This window comes from Scleropages formosus, chromosome 19, assembly GCF_900964775.1.
Source record: "Scleropages formosus chromosome 19, fSclFor1.1, whole genome shotgun sequence".
Taxonomy (NCBI): Eukaryota; Metazoa; Chordata; class Actinopteri; order Osteoglossiformes; family Osteoglossidae; genus Scleropages; species Scleropages formosus.
The window spans coordinates 15,205,558-15,228,301 of record NC_041824.1 but is presented as its reverse complement, the minus strand read 5'-3'; the positions used below and the strand labels follow the sequence as shown (position 1 = coordinate 15,228,301).

At 46.3% G+C, this 22,744-nt stretch overlaps 1 protein-coding gene across 1 annotated transcript in view; it reads right to left on the bottom strand.

Moving 5' to 3' along the window:
- ptpn22 (protein tyrosine phosphatase non-receptor type 22) overlaps positions 1-22,364 on the bottom strand; it is a 30,103-nt gene extending 7,739 nt beyond the window's left edge. Inside the window, exons 1-18 of the mRNA XM_018760582.2 lie at positions 22,107-22,364; positions 16,063-16,171; positions 15,120-15,196; positions 12,788-12,883; positions 12,301-12,339; positions 11,378-11,449; positions 9,944-10,003; positions 9,272-9,414; positions 7,242-7,308; positions 7,025-7,102; positions 6,343-6,429; positions 4,188-4,318; positions 3,350-3,879; positions 2,792-2,974; positions 2,188-2,283; positions 2,020-2,091; positions 718-842; positions 79-106 (exon numbers count right to left, since the gene is read on the bottom strand). Coding sequence (XP_018616098.1) covers positions 79-106; positions 718-842; positions 2,020-2,091; positions 2,188-2,283; positions 2,792-2,974; positions 3,350-3,879; positions 4,188-4,318; positions 6,343-6,429; positions 7,025-7,102; positions 7,242-7,308; positions 9,272-9,414; positions 9,944-10,003; positions 11,378-11,449; positions 12,301-12,339; positions 12,788-12,883; positions 15,120-15,196; positions 16,063-16,171; positions 22,107-22,205 — 2,092 coding nt within the window. The 5' untranslated portion in view covers positions 22,206-22,364. The remainder of the gene's footprint in view (positions 1-78; positions 107-717; positions 843-2,019; positions 2,092-2,187; positions 2,284-2,791; positions 2,975-3,349; positions 3,880-4,187; positions 4,319-6,342; positions 6,430-7,024; positions 7,103-7,241; positions 7,309-9,271; positions 9,415-9,943; positions 10,004-11,377; positions 11,450-12,300; positions 12,340-12,787; positions 12,884-15,119; positions 15,197-16,062; positions 16,172-22,106) is intronic.
- Positions 22,365-22,744: the final 380 nt, after the last annotated feature.

Sequence of the window (22,744 nt, the reverse complement as noted above, 5' to 3'; positions counted from 1 at the left end):
GAGCGTTTGGCGTGTCACAAGCAGCCCCACCGAGAGCGAAACGATCAGAAGTTTTCCGGAAAGGTTCAATGGACTTACCTGGGAATGACATTCTAACTTTTAAGCTCTGAAAGAGAGCGAATTGGTGGGTGAATAATCACAGCTGCTTTAACTGAGCAGAAATACAGAGTCCTGTAGAGAAGCAAAGTCCTGAAGTGGCCGAGGTGCCGAGGCTCCGTGCGCCACATTAATACAGGAGCTCATATGTATCGCTTTTACATTTCATAAGTAGCGTTTTTCTTCATGCTGCCACACCTGCCTCCTCGCACGGGGTACGCGGTGTTGGCTAGAAATGTTAACGTGACGACCAGGTGCGCAAGACAACATTTATGATTATAAATGATCTCGTCTCTTTTTTGGCTTAACCTTTAAAAAGAGGACCTTTGGCTTTTAGAGCTGGTTGAAACACAGCAAAAAAACTCAACGTTTAGAGACGTAATTAGCAGAAACATTGATAGCATCTCGTGTTTATCTCCATGCACATTGGCGTTTGCGAAGCTAATCGTTCCCAGGACAGCGGGGAAAAAAGAAACTCGAGCTTTCATAATAATTTCATGAGACAGTGATCAAAGTCATCAGAAGGTTCCATGAGGCAGTTTAAATGGTGAAAAAAAAAAAGTGATCGCTGGTTTTTATTACAGCCGTCACTTTATTACAGACAGGGTGCTAACCGCCTACCTTGCTCCGTTTCCACATCTTCGTCTTTTCCGCCTGAAGCTCTGAGCTCCCGCACCACTCCTGGGATGTTCCAACCCGGGCGCAACTGGCACCAGGCGTGTCCCGAATCATGTTTACCACCAGGTCTGCAGGGGAACAAGTGGCAGCAGGGGGTGCATTGGTTAGGTTTGCTTCCTCGCACTCAAAGGACTCGGGTTCAAATACTACCTCCTGCTGCAGAACACTTGATCAAGGTGTTCAGGCTGAACTGATATGGTAAAAATGATCTGTGCTATATATGTAGTATAGTACACACACGTTTTCTGAACCGCTCGTCCCAGATGGGGTCGCGGGGAGCCGGAGCCTAACCCGGCAACTCAGGGCGTAAGGCTGGAGGGGGAGGGGACACACTCAGGACGGGACGCCAGCCCATAGCAAGGCACCCCAAGCGGGACTTGAACCCCAGACCCACCGGAGAGCAGGACCTGGTCCAACCCGCTGCACCACCGCGCCCCCTGTAGTATAGTATGAATAGATAAATCAGTGTTGCGTTGGGAATTGATGTAAAAATCTCCTGCGTTGCCAGTGCCGCCTGTACCAGGAGGCGGCAGGTCGGTGGGTCACGGCTGCACCCCCTGGAGGGCGGTAGCTCTTCACCATTACATCGGCAAGAAAGAACAGCTTTACTGGCTCGTCTGATGAAGCTGCGATATGAAGGGCTGCCATCGGTGTGGAGAGTCCAACACAAGAGCGAATAACATAGACACCCTGTCCTGGTTACTTTACCTTTGGCGATCGCAGGGCGCAATTTAGACTTGCGGTGAGGCCTCCTACGCTTATCATTGTTTCAAATTAGGTATCTGTTTTTATTATCTTACATTTTAACACACAACATGTTGAATCAAAACGAGTAACAAAGAAACGTTTCTTGCTTTCGGTTCTGGAAGCTCTTTTCAAACTTTGTCAAACTTTTTCACGTTTTTTGCTGCACCACATTCTGTGGATAATATTGTGAGGTGTCGAGTCCATCTTGGAGCACATTTGACCGTGGACAAGATTTGATGAGTTTTAATTTGGCAAAGCTCCTTTCCGCTGATGCTTTGTGAGCCATCCCAGACTTCTATAGATTGTTCCTTATTTTCAAAAGCTGGAGCTGGCAACCCAAGTGTGGCCCCTCGTGGGTCTGGAGCCTCAGGCAGGTTCCTGTGGCCTAAGGCTGGTCATCTGATTATGTACTGTAAATGAGCTTTGAATTTGCCTGAGTTATAAAGAGCAAAATCAAGCGTTCTAGAAAGACGACGTGCGTGTCGGTGTTCCCCGTACCTTCCCCGGTGGCCAGTATGTAGGATTCCGGGGTTCTCTCCGGGAGTGGCGGTACTGGGGACGGGGGCCCTCCTGCAGACACAGCATTTCTCACCATGACAAAGACACTCCTGTCCCACAGCCCACGTCCACCGGAGGCCAGCCACGTGGACCCAGATATGAACTTACCGTCCCCATGGAAGACATCTTCAGTGTCAGGGGGGTAGAGCACCACCAGCCCCCGGCCACGTCCCTCAGGCTCTGCGGGATAAGTCTCTCTTTCTGCTAACGTAATGCACACATTGTATTTTTTATGAGGTCGCTTTAGAGAAAAGCGCCTGCGAAATGAATAAATGTAAATGTAACTGCAGTATTCAGCGAAAGTGTCTTGACACACAAATAGCGGCAGCAGCACCAGCACCCGGTATCAGGCAATGTGAGAAATTGTAAAGTACCTAAACTTTCTGGAAAGTGTTGAAATATATTGTGCATATATAGTCTGATAAATATGGAGAACAAAAGTAATCTGGATCTTAAAACTCACCTCACCTTAATTACAGCACTGAGGTCAACTTTTCTAACACGCACTGAATGACAAGAACGTGATGATTCTATATATAATATATGTACTGTATACTGTACATGTATAATTGTATTGTAACATCCTGCCAGATGAATGACACATCTGCAGTTTATATTTACTAACCCTCTCATGTACTACATTCCAGCTGTACATTATATTAATTAAAATTAGACAAGAGTCGCTCCGCAAAAGTTGACACGGTGACCGCACCTGTCCCGAGGTCTGGATCCGGCTCCGGAACTGAGCGGATGAGGAAAGGCTGACAGGTATTGGGGAGAGGAGATACCAGCTTGCTTGACTGGTTATCCGACTTGTCAGCCAGGATGAAGGACTCTGGGGTGCGTTCTGGCAGCGGGGGCGGTTCATCGTCATCGGGGGAAGCCAGGGCCATACCTGTGAGGTGCAATAGCCAATAGGTCACCTGTTTGGCCCTTCTCAATAGAATAAAAGTTCTGCTGGACAAGGTGTGGCTTTGCTTATCATACACCTACAGGGACCCTCCCACAACATTTCCTTCCTGGAGGTACCTTGTCTTTTACTGGAAGAGGCAGCACTTTTGACTGATCCCGCCATATTGACAAGTTAACACTAACTAAGTTCTCCAGACCGACTCTGTCTATGCTTAGGTTCGGGAATGGAGAGACAGCGTACGGTGTCACGAGACCCCCGTGGCACATATTGTATCGTGTGCCTCGTTATTGTACACGAAAAATGCACCGCAAACATTTTGACCAAAGATGAAGAGCGAGGAGGCGATGCGTCCATCACCTGTGCTGAGGAACCCGGTGTGTGTGGGCTCCAGCACCTGTCCGTTGAGGGCCAGACTGGGGCCTTCACAGTAGGAGCTCCTGGTCCACTGGACACTGAGAAACCTCTCATCTACCGACTCACTGGGGCTCTTGTGCTCCAGGGCAGAACTGAAGTATGGGTCTTCCACAGAGGACCACCACCCCTCCGACTCCTCTGGGGTCTCAAGGATGAGGTCCGGCTCGATCTCCTTCTCCCGAGAGGGGAGCTGATCCACTTGCTGCAGTTTGTGGCCCACCTTGTCCTTGAGCATCAGAGAAGTTCTGGGAACAGGCTGGGGTTTTTGCCTTCTGACTACTTCCTCGCTGTGGTGGTTGCTCAGCTCAGGCTCTGTGGTCAGAGCCAGGAGGTCCTTTACAGGGTCTTTGGGTGGGAGAGACACATGGATGCTGGGAGGGGCCTCCTCCACTGCAGGACACGACAGCTTCAGGGATTCGGTCAGTTCAGGCACATGATGTGTCTGGTCAAACTGCCAGTTCCCCCTTTTGCACCTGAAAGAAGAATTAAACAGCCACCGCATATTCATGAATAGATCTGTATGAATAAAGTCCCAGGGATGAAGCCTCTGTGAATTCGAAACATATAACTTTTGATATATCCAGTGATCAAAGCACTGAGGGAGACTTTGTTTTTCTGGATGTAACACTCAGATGCTGGTAGATATTCTGGCTTCAAACTATGGTAATGCAACATCTGATAGACTGAAAAGAGAACAGATTTTGTTAAGTTATGTTTTACTAAACACTCCAAGGACTGTGTGTGTCTGGGTGGGTTTGAACATGTGTGTTCAGCTCCATACCACTCCACTGCCTTTGGGTCTTGCTCAACCATCTTCAGGAGAATCTCCAGCTCCAGCTCTGACGCTATCCCCAACTCCTCGCTGAAGTCTCTCTCGCTCTCCGCCTGGATGGGCAGGCTGGGTGCCGGGATCTGTGTGCAGCCAGAGGAGCCTCTGTGAAAAGCTCAGTTGGATCTTCGTATTGTAAAAAATTTGATTTATTCATTTGTCTGTTTTTTTCTTCTAAAAAAACTTCTAGTTACTGATCCATTTAAACAGCTGGGTAATTTTTACTGGAGTACCTTAAGATAAGTATTTTGTTCAATGGTGCTACAGCAGTAGGTGGGATTAAATCTGGCAAACTTCAGATCTAAAGACAGCAGCTCTAACAGTACACTACCTGTTACCCCCTTGTTACTGGAATAAGAGCTGAATAATAAGTGAGGTATTAAAAATCACAGCTTTTAATAAGGCAACTACCAAAAACAGGTGGATGGCAGCTCTCCAGGGTCAAACTTGTGCCAGTTTGTTGCTCAATAAGCCATTGTGTTGATGTTGCTCACGGAACAACATACTCACCGAGCAAAAATACTGCTGATTGATGCTGACATATATTGGTGCTGGTGCTTTATAATAAGTCACGCTATTGGTGGGCAATGACATTGCAGTGACGATGCATTGTAGGGGTCTTTATTAATCCCACTTTGTTGTATAGCTCATCATCACAGAAGATGAAAAACCAATTCAGGCCTCATAATCATAAATAAGCAACAGCCCTAAATGACCTTTCTGTGCAAAACACATTTCTCACAGACTCTCGATGGCACTAAACTAGTGATCCTCTCATGTGTCCTTCTGGGAAAAAAAGTAAATCAAAAACAAGCCTGTTCAAATGTTGGATATGGCACATAATTTGATTTCTGACTCATATTTCATTAGCGCTCACATGACAAAAATTAGACCGTAACCTTGCAGAAGGATGAATGGAATGTCTGATGACAGTTTAGACTGGGGAAGGTCGTCATGCCAAAGATGAATTTGTAAACAGTGAGGTGAGATGAGGTGGAGAAAGAGGACACCTCTTCATCCTTCTCATCCTGCACCCCTGGGTGGATCTCTTTCAACATGCTGGTATAGTGAAAGACTCGTGAGGGTGCGGTGCTGGTTTTGACAAGCTTGCATATGGGATGGGAATCACAGGGTTAAGAGCCCTTGTGAAAGATCTCAGTGTTCATACTGAGGCACAGGGACCAAAATGAATCTTTGTTGTCACCAGCGACGGGCAGCTAAACTGTACAACTGGGTCAGTCTCATGAACCATCTGTAAATGACATCTGTGCTCATTTCAATTATTTAGCCTTAAACAGGTGGTATTTGTAATATGACCCTTGATATTTTGAGATGACCCTTGAGGAAACCATTCATTTTAAAAAATACTGTTAAAAATGTGAAATAATGCACAAGTACTGTGAAAAATCTCCGCTATACAGTCCACTATAAACAAACAACCAACCAATGTAAACAATCGCTTACAGGGTGCGGGGCTGAGGGGGGGAGTCCTCCCTGGACGGGATACCAGTCCATCGCGGGGCACCTCAGGCGGGACATGAGCCCTGGACCCACCAGACAGCTGGCATGGGCCAAACCCACTACGCCGCCGCCGCCCCCCCGCCCACTATAAATTCTGAACGACTCCAAAGATGACTTGAGCACTGAGAAGGTGGCTTGGGGAGGGCTTTGGGTTGCTTGGTAAAAATGAAAGCTGTTTTGAGTGAAAATTCAGTTGTCTTGTGTTTTAGTCCCACCGTGTAGGGGCTGCCTCTGCCTCCACCACGGCCACAATACCTTAAAATGTTATTGTTTACTCCGCAACCTCTGTAACACCATGGGTTTCCAGTAGTGTAACAGGATTGATTTGAAAACAAGAAGGAGGTTAAAACAAAACGCTGAGTCATTTCGAAAGACATTAAAAGGCCTAAGATGGTTTTAGGAAAATTTTTGAAAAATCATGATGGCTGCCACCATTGTGAACAAAAACCTCAAGTATTCTAAATACCATTACAATTTTCTCATCCCATTTGGGTTAAAGTTCATGAGACTGAGACGACAGTGCGGGACAATAGAGACGCAAATAGAAATGCAAAGCCACCCACCCCACTGCACAAATGGGACTCACCTCCGTTCTCCTTGGGTTTAGGTCTATTGTCTGCAAGAACCTCTCAAACAGGAGCGTAACGGCCCGGTAGACCAGCTCATATTGTTCCTACGGTGAAAAACCGAATTAGCTGTCCATCACGGCTACACGAACGAATCCTCTTTTACTTTTTGTTGGGTCTGTAAGTGCAGTATATTGTGACACTGTATTGCATAGTGAACGGAAAATGAAAAGGCTTCTCACAAGCATAGCATAAAATGAAACTTTTTTGAACGGCAGCCGTGGCGTGTTGACCTGGTTCTATGGTGCTCCCATTACAGTCTGAATGTGTACTAGCAAGACGGACTCCTTCGATGAGCGTCAAGCTCTGTGTTGTACCTTACGTTCAAGACATACAGTGCTACTAGAAAGTATGTGATCTCCTTGTGTACCTTAGTTTTACCACAAATGGTTATTTAAAGAGAATATAGCTTTAAAGAAAACTGTGTGTAGTAGAAACAGAGACGCAGTGCAGATGCGAAAATAAGTGAATATCAAGTTCCCTTGGTTAAATTCAATATATCAGTTCTTGCAAGGGTGTCATTGAATGTTCTGAAGAACACCAGCACAAGAGACCCTGTCCCAGATATGCATTTACTGTATGTAGCTTACTGTACATGTCAGAGGCATGTTTGTTTATTGGACTAAAACGGAGGATACATACCTTGGTCTGAACTACTGAAGGCCGTTGGGTTCGCATGTCCTGGACTAGGTGGAAGATGCTGAATTTTTCTGTTATCAGCTGATGGAGAATATGCCCTTGAATTAGACTCTTGGCAATTTCTTTGAAACTGCATTGCCTGCATTAACCCCCTGGGCTTGCTAAGAGACCCCCCCCCCATGGTTCCCAAGGGACTACCACTGGCTTAGTAACATCTCACCTCATTCTTGAGCAGGTTCCAGGTGTAGTCAATTGCACATAGCGCCCCCGTCCTGCCGCAGCCAGCACTGCAGCCACGTGGATGTGCCAGCCAACGGAATATGGGGAGAGAAGAGCAGCAGAGCAAAGTGTGAGTCTGGTGTGACAAAGTGCAGTACAGATGGAGTTCACGCCCTACTGAGCAATGCACAGCTGACTTTTGACTACAGATGACTTGATGCCATGATATCACAGCTTATTACGCAGCTTTTCTGGATGGACAGTTTTCAGGCTAATCTTCTCATCTTTGTGACTGAGATGCACACTTGGTACTGCATAAGCAAGGAGCCAATCTCCCTAAAGGTGTTGCGGGAGTTCAGAGAATGCTCCTATGTAAGGAAGAGCTTCTCATTTATAACAGCAGGATGCAGGTTTGAATCCCATCCCTTGCTGTAGTACCCTTAATCAAAGAACTGGTAAAAAGTTATCCTGGATTAAAAATGAGTGAATTGTAAATAGTGACCTAATTATTTGCTATGCTTCTCCAGCTCTGGCTGATTGGTGGTCCCATGCACAAATCAAAAGCCTGAAGGTTCTAAGTTATAGCTCCAGTGTGCTGGAATGAGCTCCCTCTGCCCCTCAGGCTAATGAATTCTTCTCAGTGTTCAAGAAGGGTTTCAAAACACACCTCTTTCAAATTCACTTCTCTCCTAATCTCCTATGTGATTCACATACTTGCCCTGCATTATCAGTCATAAATACTAATATTTCAGGGAAGTGGCTGCTATTGCATCCGAAGGTTGCAGGTTTGAACCTCACCTCCAGCTGTAATACCCTTGAGAAAGGTACTTACCCTAAAATTGCTTCACTAACATTACCCAGCTGTATAAATGGGTAAATAGTTGTAAGCAGCTTAACATTGTAAGCTGGTTTGGAGAAAAGCGACAGTGAAATGAATAAATGAAAAAATGTAAATGTAATGTAAATTTTCTCCGTTCATTATGCAGCCACCCTTGTAATGAACACCAAGAAAGCAGTGGCATTGAACAAACCGGCAGAACATTGAGAATCATGTGTCTGCATCTGTTTCTCTATGTCGGGTGAAATGCAGCGTCTTGTTCTGCTAAATGCAGAAATGTGAATGCAGGTCTAAATATCTTAAAAAAAAATTAACTGAATAAATAAAATAAAATAAATGTAACTAAAATAACATCTATGTCAGTTGTGTAGCTTGCAAGCACTTTTATCCAAAGCAACCTATTCATACAACTTATTTAAACAGTGTCCAACTTTCACTGTTGCACCTATGGACAAGCTGGATATTTTGCATGGCGTGTCATATGGAGCTCTGCTGGGAGTGTGGAACAACAACCTTTTGACTAATTATGATCAAGTTTCTGATTACCATGCTGGTACCTCATTCTGCGGAGCAATGCTCCATTGAGCCCGTTGCAGCAAAAAAAAAAAAAAAAAAACTCATGAATGGATTCGCAATAAGGCTGCAAAACTAGAGGCTGAAACACGGAGCATCTAGAGCCGAGTACCACAACAGCTTCACAAATGCCTTTGTCTGACAAGTGTTGCAATCGCGCATCTATTCTGAGGCGGGGCGCTCAGGGATGCTAAGAGCAGCTACCAGTGGAAATCAGCATTTGACTTTTGTGCGCTTTTTTCTCGTCTTTTTCTCGGTTAATGAAGTTGGTGGTCAGCCACCCCCATCTTCCTGTGTGAGTACTTAGAGTTGTGGGGGGCAGGGCTGTACTAGCCGTGGGCCGTAAACAGGATGCTCCTGTGACTCAGGAACTGGTAAAGCCAACCATCTCGGTGTGCAGGGGCCGTGACATCAAACATGACCGCTGGTATGGCTCACAAGAGCGGTGCACGCAAGAGCTTTCCTTCTGATGCACGGCAGCTGTGCTCTCCGCGACTCCCTCTCTAGGCGCGAGCCGCTATGCTCCCCCTGCTCGTCCCAGTCACGGGCTGTGATAGAGGGCGGTGTGAGCTGCACCCGGCCCTACAAGCGAGTGAAGTTCAGAGGAAGGGGGGGCCCACCTGCAGTGGATGCAGATGGGGACGTTCTCATGATCCTGGTACATGCGCATCTCTTGGATCATCTCCAGGATGGGTGGGATGGAGTCCGGCACGCCGTGGTCCGGCCAGTTCATGTAGTGCAGCTGCCAGAATTTGCGGGTCAGCTACAAGCGAACATGGGCAGAGCAGAGCGAGTACGGACTGAGTATGGAATAAGCACACACGGCCGGCGGACTGACTTCACACCTTGAGGAATGCGCGCTCGGCTGCGGAGCACATTATAGCTCTACGAACACACAGTTCGCCTTATGACTGCTGTCTGCCTTTCGTGATTCTCTGTATCATTTTGACCTATAACACAACTTAATATTTTATTAAACGTTTTCATACTGAGTATATGTGTAAAAAACTGGAATGTTTGCCACTGTTAATAAAGCACTAAACGCATACACACACTCACATGCAATGGAATCTTTAATTACAATGAATCACGGTTTTTCTATTGATTTAAAGTGTTTTTTTTTTTAATTACAATTAATTTAACTATAATGCTGATGGGTGATTGCATGTGCTGCACATTTCAGTGTAACTCAAAGTGTTCTCCGACATGCAGAAGGAGCAGCACGCCACGGGGAGAGAATGATTTGACAGCGCGTTGCTGCTCACGAAGGCGTAGCACAGGTGTGCACTTACGTCACGGTAGGTCACTTTTAAAACCCTCGTCACGTAGTCCCCTTTATTTTCCTCCGACTCCTAAAACAGGGGTTAAATGAAAAGCGAGGATCAGTACATGCATGGCTCGCACTCACCCTCTTCAGCGCAGGCGGTTGATTACTTTTACATTTGCATTAATTCACTTACCACCAGACACTTTTCTCAAAAGCGACTTTCATGATAAGCAAGTGCGCAAAAATAATTTAACCACAGCCTAACTCATACGCTCTCATATTTTCACTGCTCGCATCTTAAGCAAATTTACATCCTTACGAAGTCACGGATAAAATAAAGCGAGATGAGAACATGAAGATTGGGTGTTAAGTGCTCTGCCGGATGTACAACTTTATTATGGGAGAAAGGAGGTCGTTCGGCTTTCATCTTCTTTTGATCTTCTGCTGGCACCAAAATGAAATGTGTTCATTTTTGGATATTGGACTTGTATGGAATCACGGACGCACGGCCACACGTTCAAGGCAGTAAAGAGTTAAGTATGTTTTGCAGGCGGCGGGATACCGAGGAGGATGTGGGAGCGATACCAAGACCGTGGTGTAGGAATCGATGGTGACGGACGGCCGACGCTCCGGGCCCCTTACTGCCAACAGAACCGCACAAGTTCGAACGAAAGGGGAACTGTGGAGTCCCCCGCGGCCGGCGCTCTGATTAGCCGAACCTCAGTCACTCAGCCTTCGTACCTCAGTCGCACGCTTAAGTCGGAATATTTGTTTGCGTCTGATTCACGGACGTTGCTATCGGGGAAGGAACAGCACATCATTTGCCAAATTTGCTGTTCCAGGTGCGACTAGGCTAGTGCGGCTGAAGTGCAGCACGTACATTACAATACGCACAACGATACGGCTGAGAGGGCATGAGCAGGGACAGCGGCTTGATCCTTCATCTAACTTCATTAATTCAGTAGTCGCTTTATCCAAAGTGGCGTACTATGATTATTATCTATTATTTATCTGACAGTTTTATCCAAGGTGATTTCTAGTGGTAGAGACACTCCAGTAAACTCACTACAGCCGTTCATTCACCCGTGCAGAGCATAAGGTTTTCCGACCGCTGTGTACGGAGTTTTGACGGGATCTGAATTTTTTTTTCTCACATCCCTCAGCAGTAAAAAAAAGTGACTTTGTTGTCGTCACACATATATTTGAACATTATCTCACTCGTCTCGGTTTTGTTCATTTGCTCAGTTGTTCGTTTAATTAAATTTTCAAGCCCTGGGGGGAAACGCAACGAGGAGGTTTTTGTTAAAATAAGCGCGCATGGCTGGAGTCAAATGACTGTAATAATTACAAATGGAATCGATTGGACTTGGCCCTTTGAGCACTCTCTCACACACACACACACACACACACACACTGAGTGGGAGTAGGAAGTGGTGGTGGCTTGACAGGAAGTACTCACGCAGCAAACGGTGAAAGGGTCACACACGAACACTTCCCCCAGCTTCTCCGGCCAGTAACGTTCACACTTTTTCTGAAAGATTCATTGTCAAAAGTGAGCGTTCGGCTGTGCGTAGCTGCATGTGCCGTGCGCCCCTTGCGAGACCTTTCTAAACGCAGCGTGACTGACAGAAGGGAGCACACGAGATGAATACAATGCATAATACCTGCACTATAACGGAATAAACTGATGTTACATTTGTTCATATCGTAGTATAGCACGGGGGTGTCCATCACGCGGCCAGAGGGCTTCATGTAATGTGGCCTGCAAGGACACTTTGTAAAATTATTACTATATATTATGCCTTCCATAAATGCTAGAAGTTCTGTTGAATCACGTGATAATACAGTTATTTTTAGGCACACACACACACACACTTGAACCCACACCATACCCAGATAGGAGAGAAGTGACAAAGTATCTGCAATAACCTATTTTCCGATTAATGCAGATCATTGAAGCGCTACTTACTGATTTATGCTTGAAAAATACAATAAAATAATAATCTTTCAATTCAGACATTTAAGATTCAGTATGTTACCCACTATGATTTTAACCTGCATAGTCTTCAGACCTGTTGATAATAACGACTGAGGCCTTGGGCCAAAACAAGTTGGACGCTCCAGTATAGGAATTTGGAAAGGAATATAAATAGAAGTGTACCTCCAAACCACTCATTTTGAATATGTAAATGAAATTTGTGAAAATATATGTCTTTAAGTACCATTTTCTTAAAGGGAATTTGCTCAATTTGCAATTTAAATTTTTTTTACTGCTTTTCACTGATATTTAAATATTTTTTACTGATATGGTGCAGTATGTGCTACACTGAGCTCAGTTCAGAATAAGAGGGTGTGGTGTGGCAGCAGCAAATGTGGCTTTACCTTGCCCATCTCAAACTCCCTGCAGGCCATCACGATGACCTGAAAAAGGACAGAGGCACTGGGTTATCATGGAGAGTTGTGCCATCAAATCGTGGAGCCCACATGGCTGCTCTGCACCTTGCCACTGCATAGCATCACCACTGGCAAACAGCCACAAGTGTGCATGCAGGTAAAGATGACAGCGCAGGACACTGTGACACCCTCGGGATGCCTAAAATATACCCAGAGAAAAGCACACGCAGAAGTGCAGACGTAAATATAGGCGATGAAAGATCCATAGAGACAGAGAAGCACAAACAAACGTAAACACAGTAAAGCAGAGGCAAACACGAACGCATAAACACAGCAAGGCAACCGTAGACGCAGACACACCAAGAGACACGTGTACGTGAACAAAATCGAGGCCCAGAAAGGTGAAGACATGAGAGGAATGGGCGGGCCAACAAGAATACGGTGAAATCTCAGAGCATCTTGGCGGTACGGTTACCTCCACATTGTACTCCCAGATCATCCTCAAGAAGTCCACTATGGTTCCGGCCAGGGGACCCTGGGTAGCGATATAAGCCTGTTCCTTGAAGACACCCTGCAAACAAAAAGCAGTGGCGTCACGCACAACACGTTCCGCTGCGAATAACCGAAATTAAAATCAAGAACTGGAAACGACAGCCTGCGACATCTAAATCTTTCCTTTAACGCTGGCCCTTCTTCCAGGATTAAAAAGCTGCAGTGAATTTAAAATGCTATGCAGATTTTCCATGTTTGCATGTCACTTTGGTGAAAACAATATTGGAAAACACTGTACATCACACACACACACACACATTTTCTGAACCGCTTGTCCCATACGGGGTCACGGGGAACCGGAGCCTACCCGGCAACACAGGGCGTAAGGCCGGAGGGGGAGGGGACACACCCAGGACGGGACGCCAGTCCATCGCAAGGCACCCCAAGTGGGACTTGAACCCCAGACCCACCGGAGAGCAGGACCCGGTCCAACCCACTGCACCACCGCACCCCCTCACTGTACATCAGTAAGCTATAATATTATAAATATTAAAAATATCCATGAGAGGCAATCAGAAAAAATCCATGACTATTTATAGAGCTTTTTCTTAAGTTGGTTAGCAGAACTTCATTTATACTGAAATACAAGCACATTTTATTTACTCGCATTCATATCGCATTTCTCGGCAAACACTTTTTTCAAGGCACTGCAAACAGAAGTGTAGAAACAGCGCAATTTTCAGCACACGCTCTTGTGGGAGATTTTCCTCACTTGGCAGCACATTTGGCTGGTACCACAAACACAGGAACATATGTCTTTTAGCAGCAGCTGAGCAATTCTGCCGAATGACGGACGCGGTCACGTACACACCCCTGCGTCCAGTCCCGCTGCCGTAGCATGCACGCTCGTCACTTGCGTAAACAAACGCATCAAAGTGCCGCACTCTCCTTGCCAGATAACCCCACATTGCATAAATATTTGTTTCATTTTAGGAGCTGAGCACAGAAGTGACACACACACACATCTGATACCGCTTGTCCCATATGGGGTTGCAGTGAGCCGGAGCCTAACCCGGCAACACAGGGCGCGAGGCTGGAGGGGACACATCCAGGACGGGACGTCAGTCCGTCACAAGGCACCCCAAGCGGGACTCAAACCCCAGACCCACCGGAGAGCGGGAGCCGGTCCAACCCACTGCGCCACTGTGCCACTGCACCCCCCTACCACCGAGACATATTAATAATATTTAAGATGAAACTGGAGTCATTTTGGTGGCTCATGCTGAGCAACAGAGAGCCTGAGAAGCAGATGTAGCACCTTTTTTGATGCTTTAGTCATTCCGAAATGAGAAGTGGCCTATATTTAATGCACCACAGCCCGGTCTTCAGTACAGATACATCTCTGTCATGCTGCAGAATTTGGACATTAATACTATTGAGTATTGTCATGAGCGTCCATGCTTCCAGGGTGGGGATTGAGAAAAGGAATCATAACACATTTGTTATTGGGCTGCATGTCAATGGTTTTGAGAATGAAGGCAAAATGAAAGAATATGCATATTTTCTCAGTCGTGGTGTTTTCCTTTGCTTTGATGGCTATTAATAACCTTGGGAAGCCTCTTCCTGCATATACTCTGGTGTGCACACGCTGCGAAGATGTTTTTCCTTATAGCTTTATTTACATTGACATTATGTAAAAAAGACGCTATGTATTTCTCGCACGCTGCAGTCGTGTTTTATATTCGTGTTGCTTTCTTCCGGGGAACAAAAATTCAGGGAATTGCGTTCATATTTCTCCAAGCAAATGAAGGTTCGGTGTGAGCGCTGGAGTGTGTGTGCAGATATACCGCTTACATTTAATTTTTGAGGACTGTTTTCCTTAGATCTTAATTGAGTTGTTCACCGTGCGCAAAATGAGAGCAATTTTGTGGAATGAACTGTTTTGACAACTGTATTAATATTTATGAGAAAGTGAAATATTATTTTAAGAACCTGGCATAAACATCTGAGAAGAACTCTTGTGCTGTGCTGCATGTTTACTTTTAATCCACTCTTTCAAATAATGCTTAATCACTTCTATACATTTTAGTGTAGCAAAAATTGATAATTCAACAAAATTGCTTAGATCCAGCCATGTAGGAAGTAAACTCTGCCGTGTAACATCGCCTCTAAAGGGGAGTTTGTTTTCAGAAAGGGACCTTATACTCTCTTGGAGTTAAACACTGCTCATTTCACAGTGTACTACAGTGCACCATGTTCTCCTACTGTAGTGTACTCTACATGAGAGAAACAAGTGGTGGGGAGTCTTGTCTTACCTTGATGAAGTTGGCGTTGATGTAGTCATTGTTGCTGGGTGAGGTACTGAGGGAGAGCCTCACTCGACTGTGGTCAACTGGAAAGTGACAGAACAGGACAGGACAAGACAGTGGTTGATGCCCAGAGCAAGGACATGTCATAAAAGAGAGAAGCCTTTGAGGGCAGTAGATGACGCAGTGGTTAAAGCTGCTGCTTTCAGGTCTCATGGTTGCAGGTTTGAAACCAGCACACTGCTGTAGTACCACTGAGTGACTTACTTACTATAAATTACTGTAGGAACAATTGCCCACTTCGGGGGGGGGGTGCGGTGGCACAGTGGGTTTGACTGCGTCCTGCTCTCCGGTGGGTCTGGGGCTCGAGTCCCCGCTTGGGGGGCCTTGCAATGGACTGGCGTCCTGTCCTGGGTGTGTCCCCTCACCCTCCAGCCCTACGCCTTGTGTTGCTGGATTAGGCTCCGGCTCCCCGCGACCCCGCATGGGACAAGCGGTTTCAGACACTGTGTGTGTGTGTGTGTGTGTGTGTGTGTGTGTGTGTGTAATTGCCCACTTGTGTAACTTGGTCAATCATTGTTTGTAGCTTAACACTGCAAGTTTGATTGGAGAAAAGCATCAGCTAATTGAATAAATACAAATCCAACAATGTCGCTGCATTCCGACTGACTTGTACATTGACGTTCTTTTCGTTTGACCCTATTTCTTGGGGTTCTCTCCTGGCAGTGTGTACTTGCCAGCGTGTGGTGAAATGCACTCTGGTTTTAGGTGGTGGTTTGCGGGCTCTTTCTAACAAAAAGGGCAGCCCTGTCACAGTGGAACTGAGGCCAACAGCTCTGCCCAAGCCGGGAGTTTTAGGTTTTACCGGTGGCACCCCATGTATTAGCCACACCAGCTTTTAAAGGTGAGGTGAGCTTCCGGGTTGGAAGTGAAGAAGGGGGGGTTGACTCACATGGTACAATATCTTTGTATCTGTTCTTCTTCACATTCTCCTGTCTTTCTGCAGCTTTTGTCGGGTATGTCTTCTCAGCGCGATACTTGGTGGACTGTCTCTTTAGCTTCTGTGGACGACAGGCAGGTATGTCATTGCTATTCCCGGACAGAGAGTGTAACACCGATGTGGTGATGAACCAGCGTGGCATCTACTGAAGGGCAGCTCCAACCCCTGGTGTCCTCCTGCACCACGGACCCCTCGCGTTGCCGCCAGCCTCGCCCTTCCTTCCCTGTGCCGAGCGGGTGTGCGTGCTGGTGTTTGTCTTTGAAGGCAAAATGGATCTCTCTCTTCAGTACGAGGCAAGCCAAGAACAAACACTTTGCCCCATAATCTGTCTGACACCTGCCCCATGCTGGGGCCCGGCTCATTGAGCAGCCCAGGCGGTCGGCCGGAGACAGGACGTCCCTCGGAGGAAGTGGAAACTCACTGGTGGCAGTTTCCATAACACCCTTTTTCTCTGCTCCACTGTACGTGAGAGACTCAGCTCAGGTGATGTTGGCTGTCACTCATGGTATTGAGACACACAAATTTAAACACGCACACCTTCACCATTTCAGGGCTTCATTTATAAGGAAATGCATACTGTTTCTACATTCCTTTGAGCTCTGTGTAAAGCAGGAACTTAACATTGACGTCATGCTGGTACCTCACCTCAAGCTTGTGATTAGTGCTGCATTATTTTTATTCCCACAGGGACCTTTGGTAACGCTTAGTAAACATTTTGGGCTTAGATATACAGGCAATAAACATACTTTGATTTTCACACAATATTTTTTTTGAAGTGTGCACTTAATGAGTTTGCATGAGTTGCGCAGTTTTTTTTCTACAAAATATTGGTTTAAAAATTATTGGCACACCCACGATTAATGCTTGGTGATGCCTCTTGTGAGCCTCTTCCTGTAACGTATGACAGTGGATCAGATGGATAACATATGGAGGGATCTCGGGCCACTTCCGAAGGCAGAAAAGATAAAAGTTCCTTTATATCCCTAGCAAAGTAAAATTTTTCTGAGAACAAAAGGGGATTATTTTTTTCTGTACAAAAATTTGTACTACTTGGGAAAACTGTTTATGTTTAAAAAAAAAAATGCTGTTAAAATGAAAGTATATAGTGTCCCCTTATATTTAAGCCCAAAATGTTACCAAAAAAAAAAAAATATGGGGATGCGGTGGCGCAGTGGGTTGGACCGCAGTCCTGCTCTTTGGTGGGTCTGGGGTTCGAGTCCCGCTTGGGGTGCCTTGCGACGGACTGGCGTCCCGTCCTGGGTGTGTCCCCTTCCCCCTCCGGCCTTACGCCTTGTGTTGCCGGGTAGGCTCCGGTTAAGGGACAAGCGGTTCTGAAAATGTGTGTGTGTGTGTGTGTGTGTGTTACCAAAATATCCATTTTATACGTTCATTTTTGCTTGTTTCCAGAAAAGGCACCAATAATTATGGAGTTGACTGTAGATATCAGTTAGGTTCTTTTTTCATATCCAGATGCAGTGAAAGTATTTACTGTGAAGTGTTTGTCTGCAACTTTCATGTCTTTGACTACATTTTCACACTATACACGCAGAGAAACCTGCAGGACGGGCTTGAGAGAGGATCCTTTCAGGAATTACCCCAGGAGTCCCTGGGAATACGCAGATGTAGTACGATGATGATCAATGCGTGCGCGCACACACACACACACACACACACACACACACACACACACACACACACACACACACACACACACACACACACGCACGCACACACACACACACACAGACGCACACACCTACTGGAGAGATGTTGTAACAAAACCTGTTGGCCCAGCCCTGACGAACTTTCTTACAACTCACTTCTTCCTTGCCCTGTCACATCCTGGAGAGCTTGGGAAACAACCCCCCTTCGCCAAGCAACAGGCCTCTCACACCTCCGTACCACATCGCACTAGGTATCTACACTTCCCGATCACGTAAACGATGACTCAGTCGCAAGTACGGCTTGAGGCGCAGACCCCTACAAACGAAGTTAGCTGAGTACCCTGAGACACGTAACTTTTCAAACTATTTAGCCTCATCTCACTCTTTGCTCTTCGCTTCAGCCAGGAAAGCCTTCAGAACAGTTTTGTGCAATAAATATTTACATACTTTGCGCAGCATTCAAAAACAAGTGTGACTGCTCACCTAGCTGGAGGACGGGGAAATGTATCCATATGTGAGAAATGATCAGAATACACAGCTGTGTGGGGTGTATCCGGTGATGTTTAAGATATGAAGATTGCTCACTCGACAGGCCATTCTTTTTTTATCTATGTGTTGGAGGTGCATCGGGTGTTGGTTTTCTTTTTTGCGAAACACTTCGGCAATTCGTTGACGCGGACATCGGCGTTGAAAGTTTATGACCTCCATACCGCACATAGTGTCTCAGATGTAAAATCGGACTCCTCCTCCTTTGCTTTGTGCCTCCAGCTTCCACTCTTGGAGGGGGGGTTTGCATGCTGGTGTAATTTCAGCCCGTCATTCCCTTTGCTCATATCATTGTGTCTCAGTTTGGCAGCGGGGAAAATTTCAGCGGTGCATTCTGGGAAATAATCCACCAAATTTCAATTTCAGTTCATTTAAATTATTTTTTTTAGCGTGCTCTTCTCAGCAGAGTGACGCAGAGGGCAGAAAAGCTGAGTCAGAATGCTCATAAAAACAAATAACAGAAACAATAATGGTACAGAACAAAGGGCAAATAAGCCAGCTGTAGCTGAGGTGAGGAAAACAACAAATATTCCTAGCCACAAAGAAGGGGAGAAAAATAAACCTTTGGAGGTCCAGGTACGAGTGCCTGCCTCTGTCTCCTTGCCATTTAAAAAACTAAATCGTCCAGGCAGCCAGAAAATTTTGGACAAAGCAACAATTAATTTTAAAAATTCCAAAAAGAAAGGTCTTTCATTCCCTGGTGTCAGCTACCCCTCCCAGTCTGACTGTGCTGTGACCCCATATTCGCCCCGTCAGATTTATTTCTGGTGTATGGTTAGTTCTTCTCCTCTGTGTAAAATGCTTTTGAAGCATATTAAAGTGATACAGAAAAAAAAATACCGCTCAGGCTTACAGAACTAAACTGAGACTTCACGACGAGCCCGTATGGAATCCCTTGAGGGTGGCATAAGTGATTTCGGTGAGGCCCCTCGATGATAGGAGATGTTACAGGGCAGCAGGTCTCTTTTCTCTATACACTTGGTGAGGGCACTGTGGCACTTGCTTAGTAACCAGCAATGACAATGTTTTTTGTTTCCGGCGCAGATGGTGCCACAGCGGGATAGCTTAACTAGGGAGGTTTCATGACTACAGATATGCAAAGAAGCCTGGAGGTCTGATGAGGACTGCATGAACCACAGTGTCCAAGGGGAATGGTTGTGGAGTGGAATGATCATGCTTTGCTGCCTGGGTGAGATGAGCAGAGTCCTCTATCCTGAATGGCCATTCTGGCCAAAGTGTGAACAGACCACCAGCAAGCTCTTGAGGAGACACGTTAATGCTTTTATCCCGAGCAAAGTACCATACTCAGAATAAAAAAAAAGGGTTTTCAGTGATCTCAGAGATGATTAAGTTAATTCTGACTTTTTATATCATGACCCTTCCTGTTTTAGATATAAGCAGAAAGGTTTTCATGCATATTAAATAGATGACATTTTTCACTGAAAAAACGTTACTTTAATGTATTCGGATTTTAATTATTTATAATCAATACATTACGGTACAATATTGCTAAAAATGTGACATGATGCACAAATACTGTTAAAAATTTCCGTCTGCTGTCAACAAAAATTTTAAGTAAAATTATGGTGTCTGAGCATGATTCTCAGCACTGTTACATTTTTTCAAGTTCTTGTTATACCTACAGACAAGGGGTAAATAAAGTCTGATTCTTCCATGATACTTCATCAAGATGAGTTCATCTTTTGTTTTTCACACCTTAAAAATGTAATTTTTTTTCTGTAATCCCTATAACACTATGAGTGCCCATTGGTACAACATGATCTCCTTGAAAATCTTAAGGAAATCAAAATAAAACCATTAATCATTTAGACAGACAATAAAGCGCCTAAGATGATGTTGAATTCTGAATCATCTTTCTTCCACCACTGTGGGCAAAAATGTGAACAGTTCTTATTATTCTAACACCATTTTCTCAGCTGCTTTGGTTTAAAGTTCATGAGACTGAGCCAGCTGTCAGGTGCCTGTCCTTTGCCCATTCACACATCTGGGCGTTTCATGGGAATTCGTTGAGGTAACTACATTGCCGAGCTCTCCGCTAGCACATCTGCGGCAGAGGCAAGGCAAAAGCGACACAGCAAAAATAGAGCTAATAAAGAAAAAAATCACAACTGTCACCGTGTTCTTGGTCTGTGTGGCAGGGTTAGTTTACTCGTGCCTCTGGGGAACACAGGACTGGGCTATTAATTGCTTCTCGTGGGCACAAACCTGAACCATTTTATTTCTGTTTACTGTATACCGAGCAGATCTGAATTGATACGTTCATATTAATCTGTATTTTCCCCAGAAAATTCAAGTTTGTATTTATTTATTTAGCTTTCCTCCAAAGGCACATATGATGTTGATGAACTTGTATTTATCTGACACCTTCATCCAAGGTGGCTTATAGCGTTAGATACAATGACTCCCTACGGTCATTGACATATCTAGTCTCGGAGCAGCGTAACACACAAACGCTTCAATACCTCCAGAGTTGTCTTCACTGGCCTTAACTTTAATGAAGACACAAGTCCATCTTAATCCGCTTGGGTGTGAGACAGTTTAGCCGATATGAACTATCCCCCAGGCGGAGGGATGGATGTAGGGTAGTTTATACTATTAGGGTTAGTATTGTTGGTGGGTGGCAGACTGTGGTGCTGCCCACTGTGGGTCACATGTGAACATGTGGGTTAGCATGTGAGGCTGAAATTCAGCTCATATGCATGTTCATGCGAGTGCACGTGTGTGCAAGCGAAGCTGTGAGCATTTCGTACGTCTGCAAACGAACCGCCCTGCCAGAGAGAACCGGGGTGCAGAGCTACGAGCGAAACCGGCCTGGTCAAACGTTTCAGCGATGAACACGGGGCTTTAAACTCACGGTGGCAAAAAGTTCGGCACGATCTGAGAGAAATCGACATCGATAGCGTTCCCATCCCGCGGTTCTCCCTGTCCGGCAGAGACGCAAGATCTGGCACGTCTCCTCCTTCTCTTGCCTCGAACATGGACAGCAGCGTGACGGCAAAGACGTGTTTAAGCAACCGACTTCTGCGTTCATATCTTTAGTGCTGCTTAGAGTTCCTTTTTTTTTTTTTACACCACTTGTTCTCAGAGTTGGGCAACAGCGTGTGAAGCGGAAGGTGGGGGATGAGTTGGTCAGCAGTCCCCAAGTACAGAAAGAAGTTGTGCGACACGCCGGGGGGGGGAACCCTTGTGGAGGCGAACCTCAATGGGTTACGTGTTGGAGAAAATGATGCTCCCTGCTTCATGATTCACTTTTTCAGGCTGTAGTCACACGATAAGAACTGCGTGCGTGCGCGCGCACGCACGCACGCACGCACACACACACACACACACACACACACACACACACACACACACACACACACACACACACACACACACGCAGAGCTGCATGTCCTTGCCACACTTCATTGTTTCCAAACTCCTTTGCTTGTGTCGAAAGAAGGTATTTTGCAAAAAAAGAAGGAAGCGACAGGTGGTCGCTGGTCCACAAACCGACAAAATAGTGAGCGTCACAGGAGTGTACCGACCCTAATCGATTGCTCTCCGTTACTGATGGAGGGGACCTCAACTTACAGAAATCCTCCATCGCACTCCGGTGTGTCCTGAGACACAGGAGCTGTCACTGTGGACACTACGTAGTTTATCTCCGCCATCCGGTTCTCAAGCACTGTCAACATCAGAAGGCACAAACAAGAAGAGAGGACAGTCCTGCAGCCCAGTCATCGGACCCCCAGGGCAGCGAGAGACAGATGATGTCAAACTCACGAGGAACTCCCCGACAAAGCCCCCGTCAGCCTCCGCTTTTGCCTCCTTGCTCCTCACGTGGGCCAGGAAGCCCCTGAGGACCTGGGTTTGCTGCTCCATCCTGGGGCCGCGGCAGCTGGACACGTCAGGGCATGGGTGCTCCGCGTGGGAGGGTGACGGGAACTCCAGTGGCGGTGGTCTGCGCTCTCTGCCTGGAGGAGAGCGGCACACAGGTTCTGTAGACGGGTTCAAAATATCACGCACCCTCTTGCCCTTGGCCTCCGGGTCCTAAAGGCCGCCTAGTGAAGGAGGGGCTCCCGCGTGTGCAGATGTGTGTGTGCTTGCGTCCGTGCCTCCTGCGACAGTCTCTTAACCAGAGCGCGGCAGGCCGCGCAGCCAGTTTGGTCACATTTAGGAAGGCGGAAAGGGGGCGGAGCCAGACGGGTCAGACGGGTTCCTCCCCTCGCCTGGCATTCCTCGGCGCCGCGCAGTTGCTCCTGCTCTGCTGCGGTGCACTTGCAGTGAGAGACGCTCTGAGGGTTTAAGAGGACAGACCAGCCCAAGGCCTCGAGGTCCTGAATCATAGGTTTGGTATGCTCCTGCCAGAGAATTGAAATATGTCCACCTCCCGTGGTGTGAGTGACAATTTTTTTAATAGG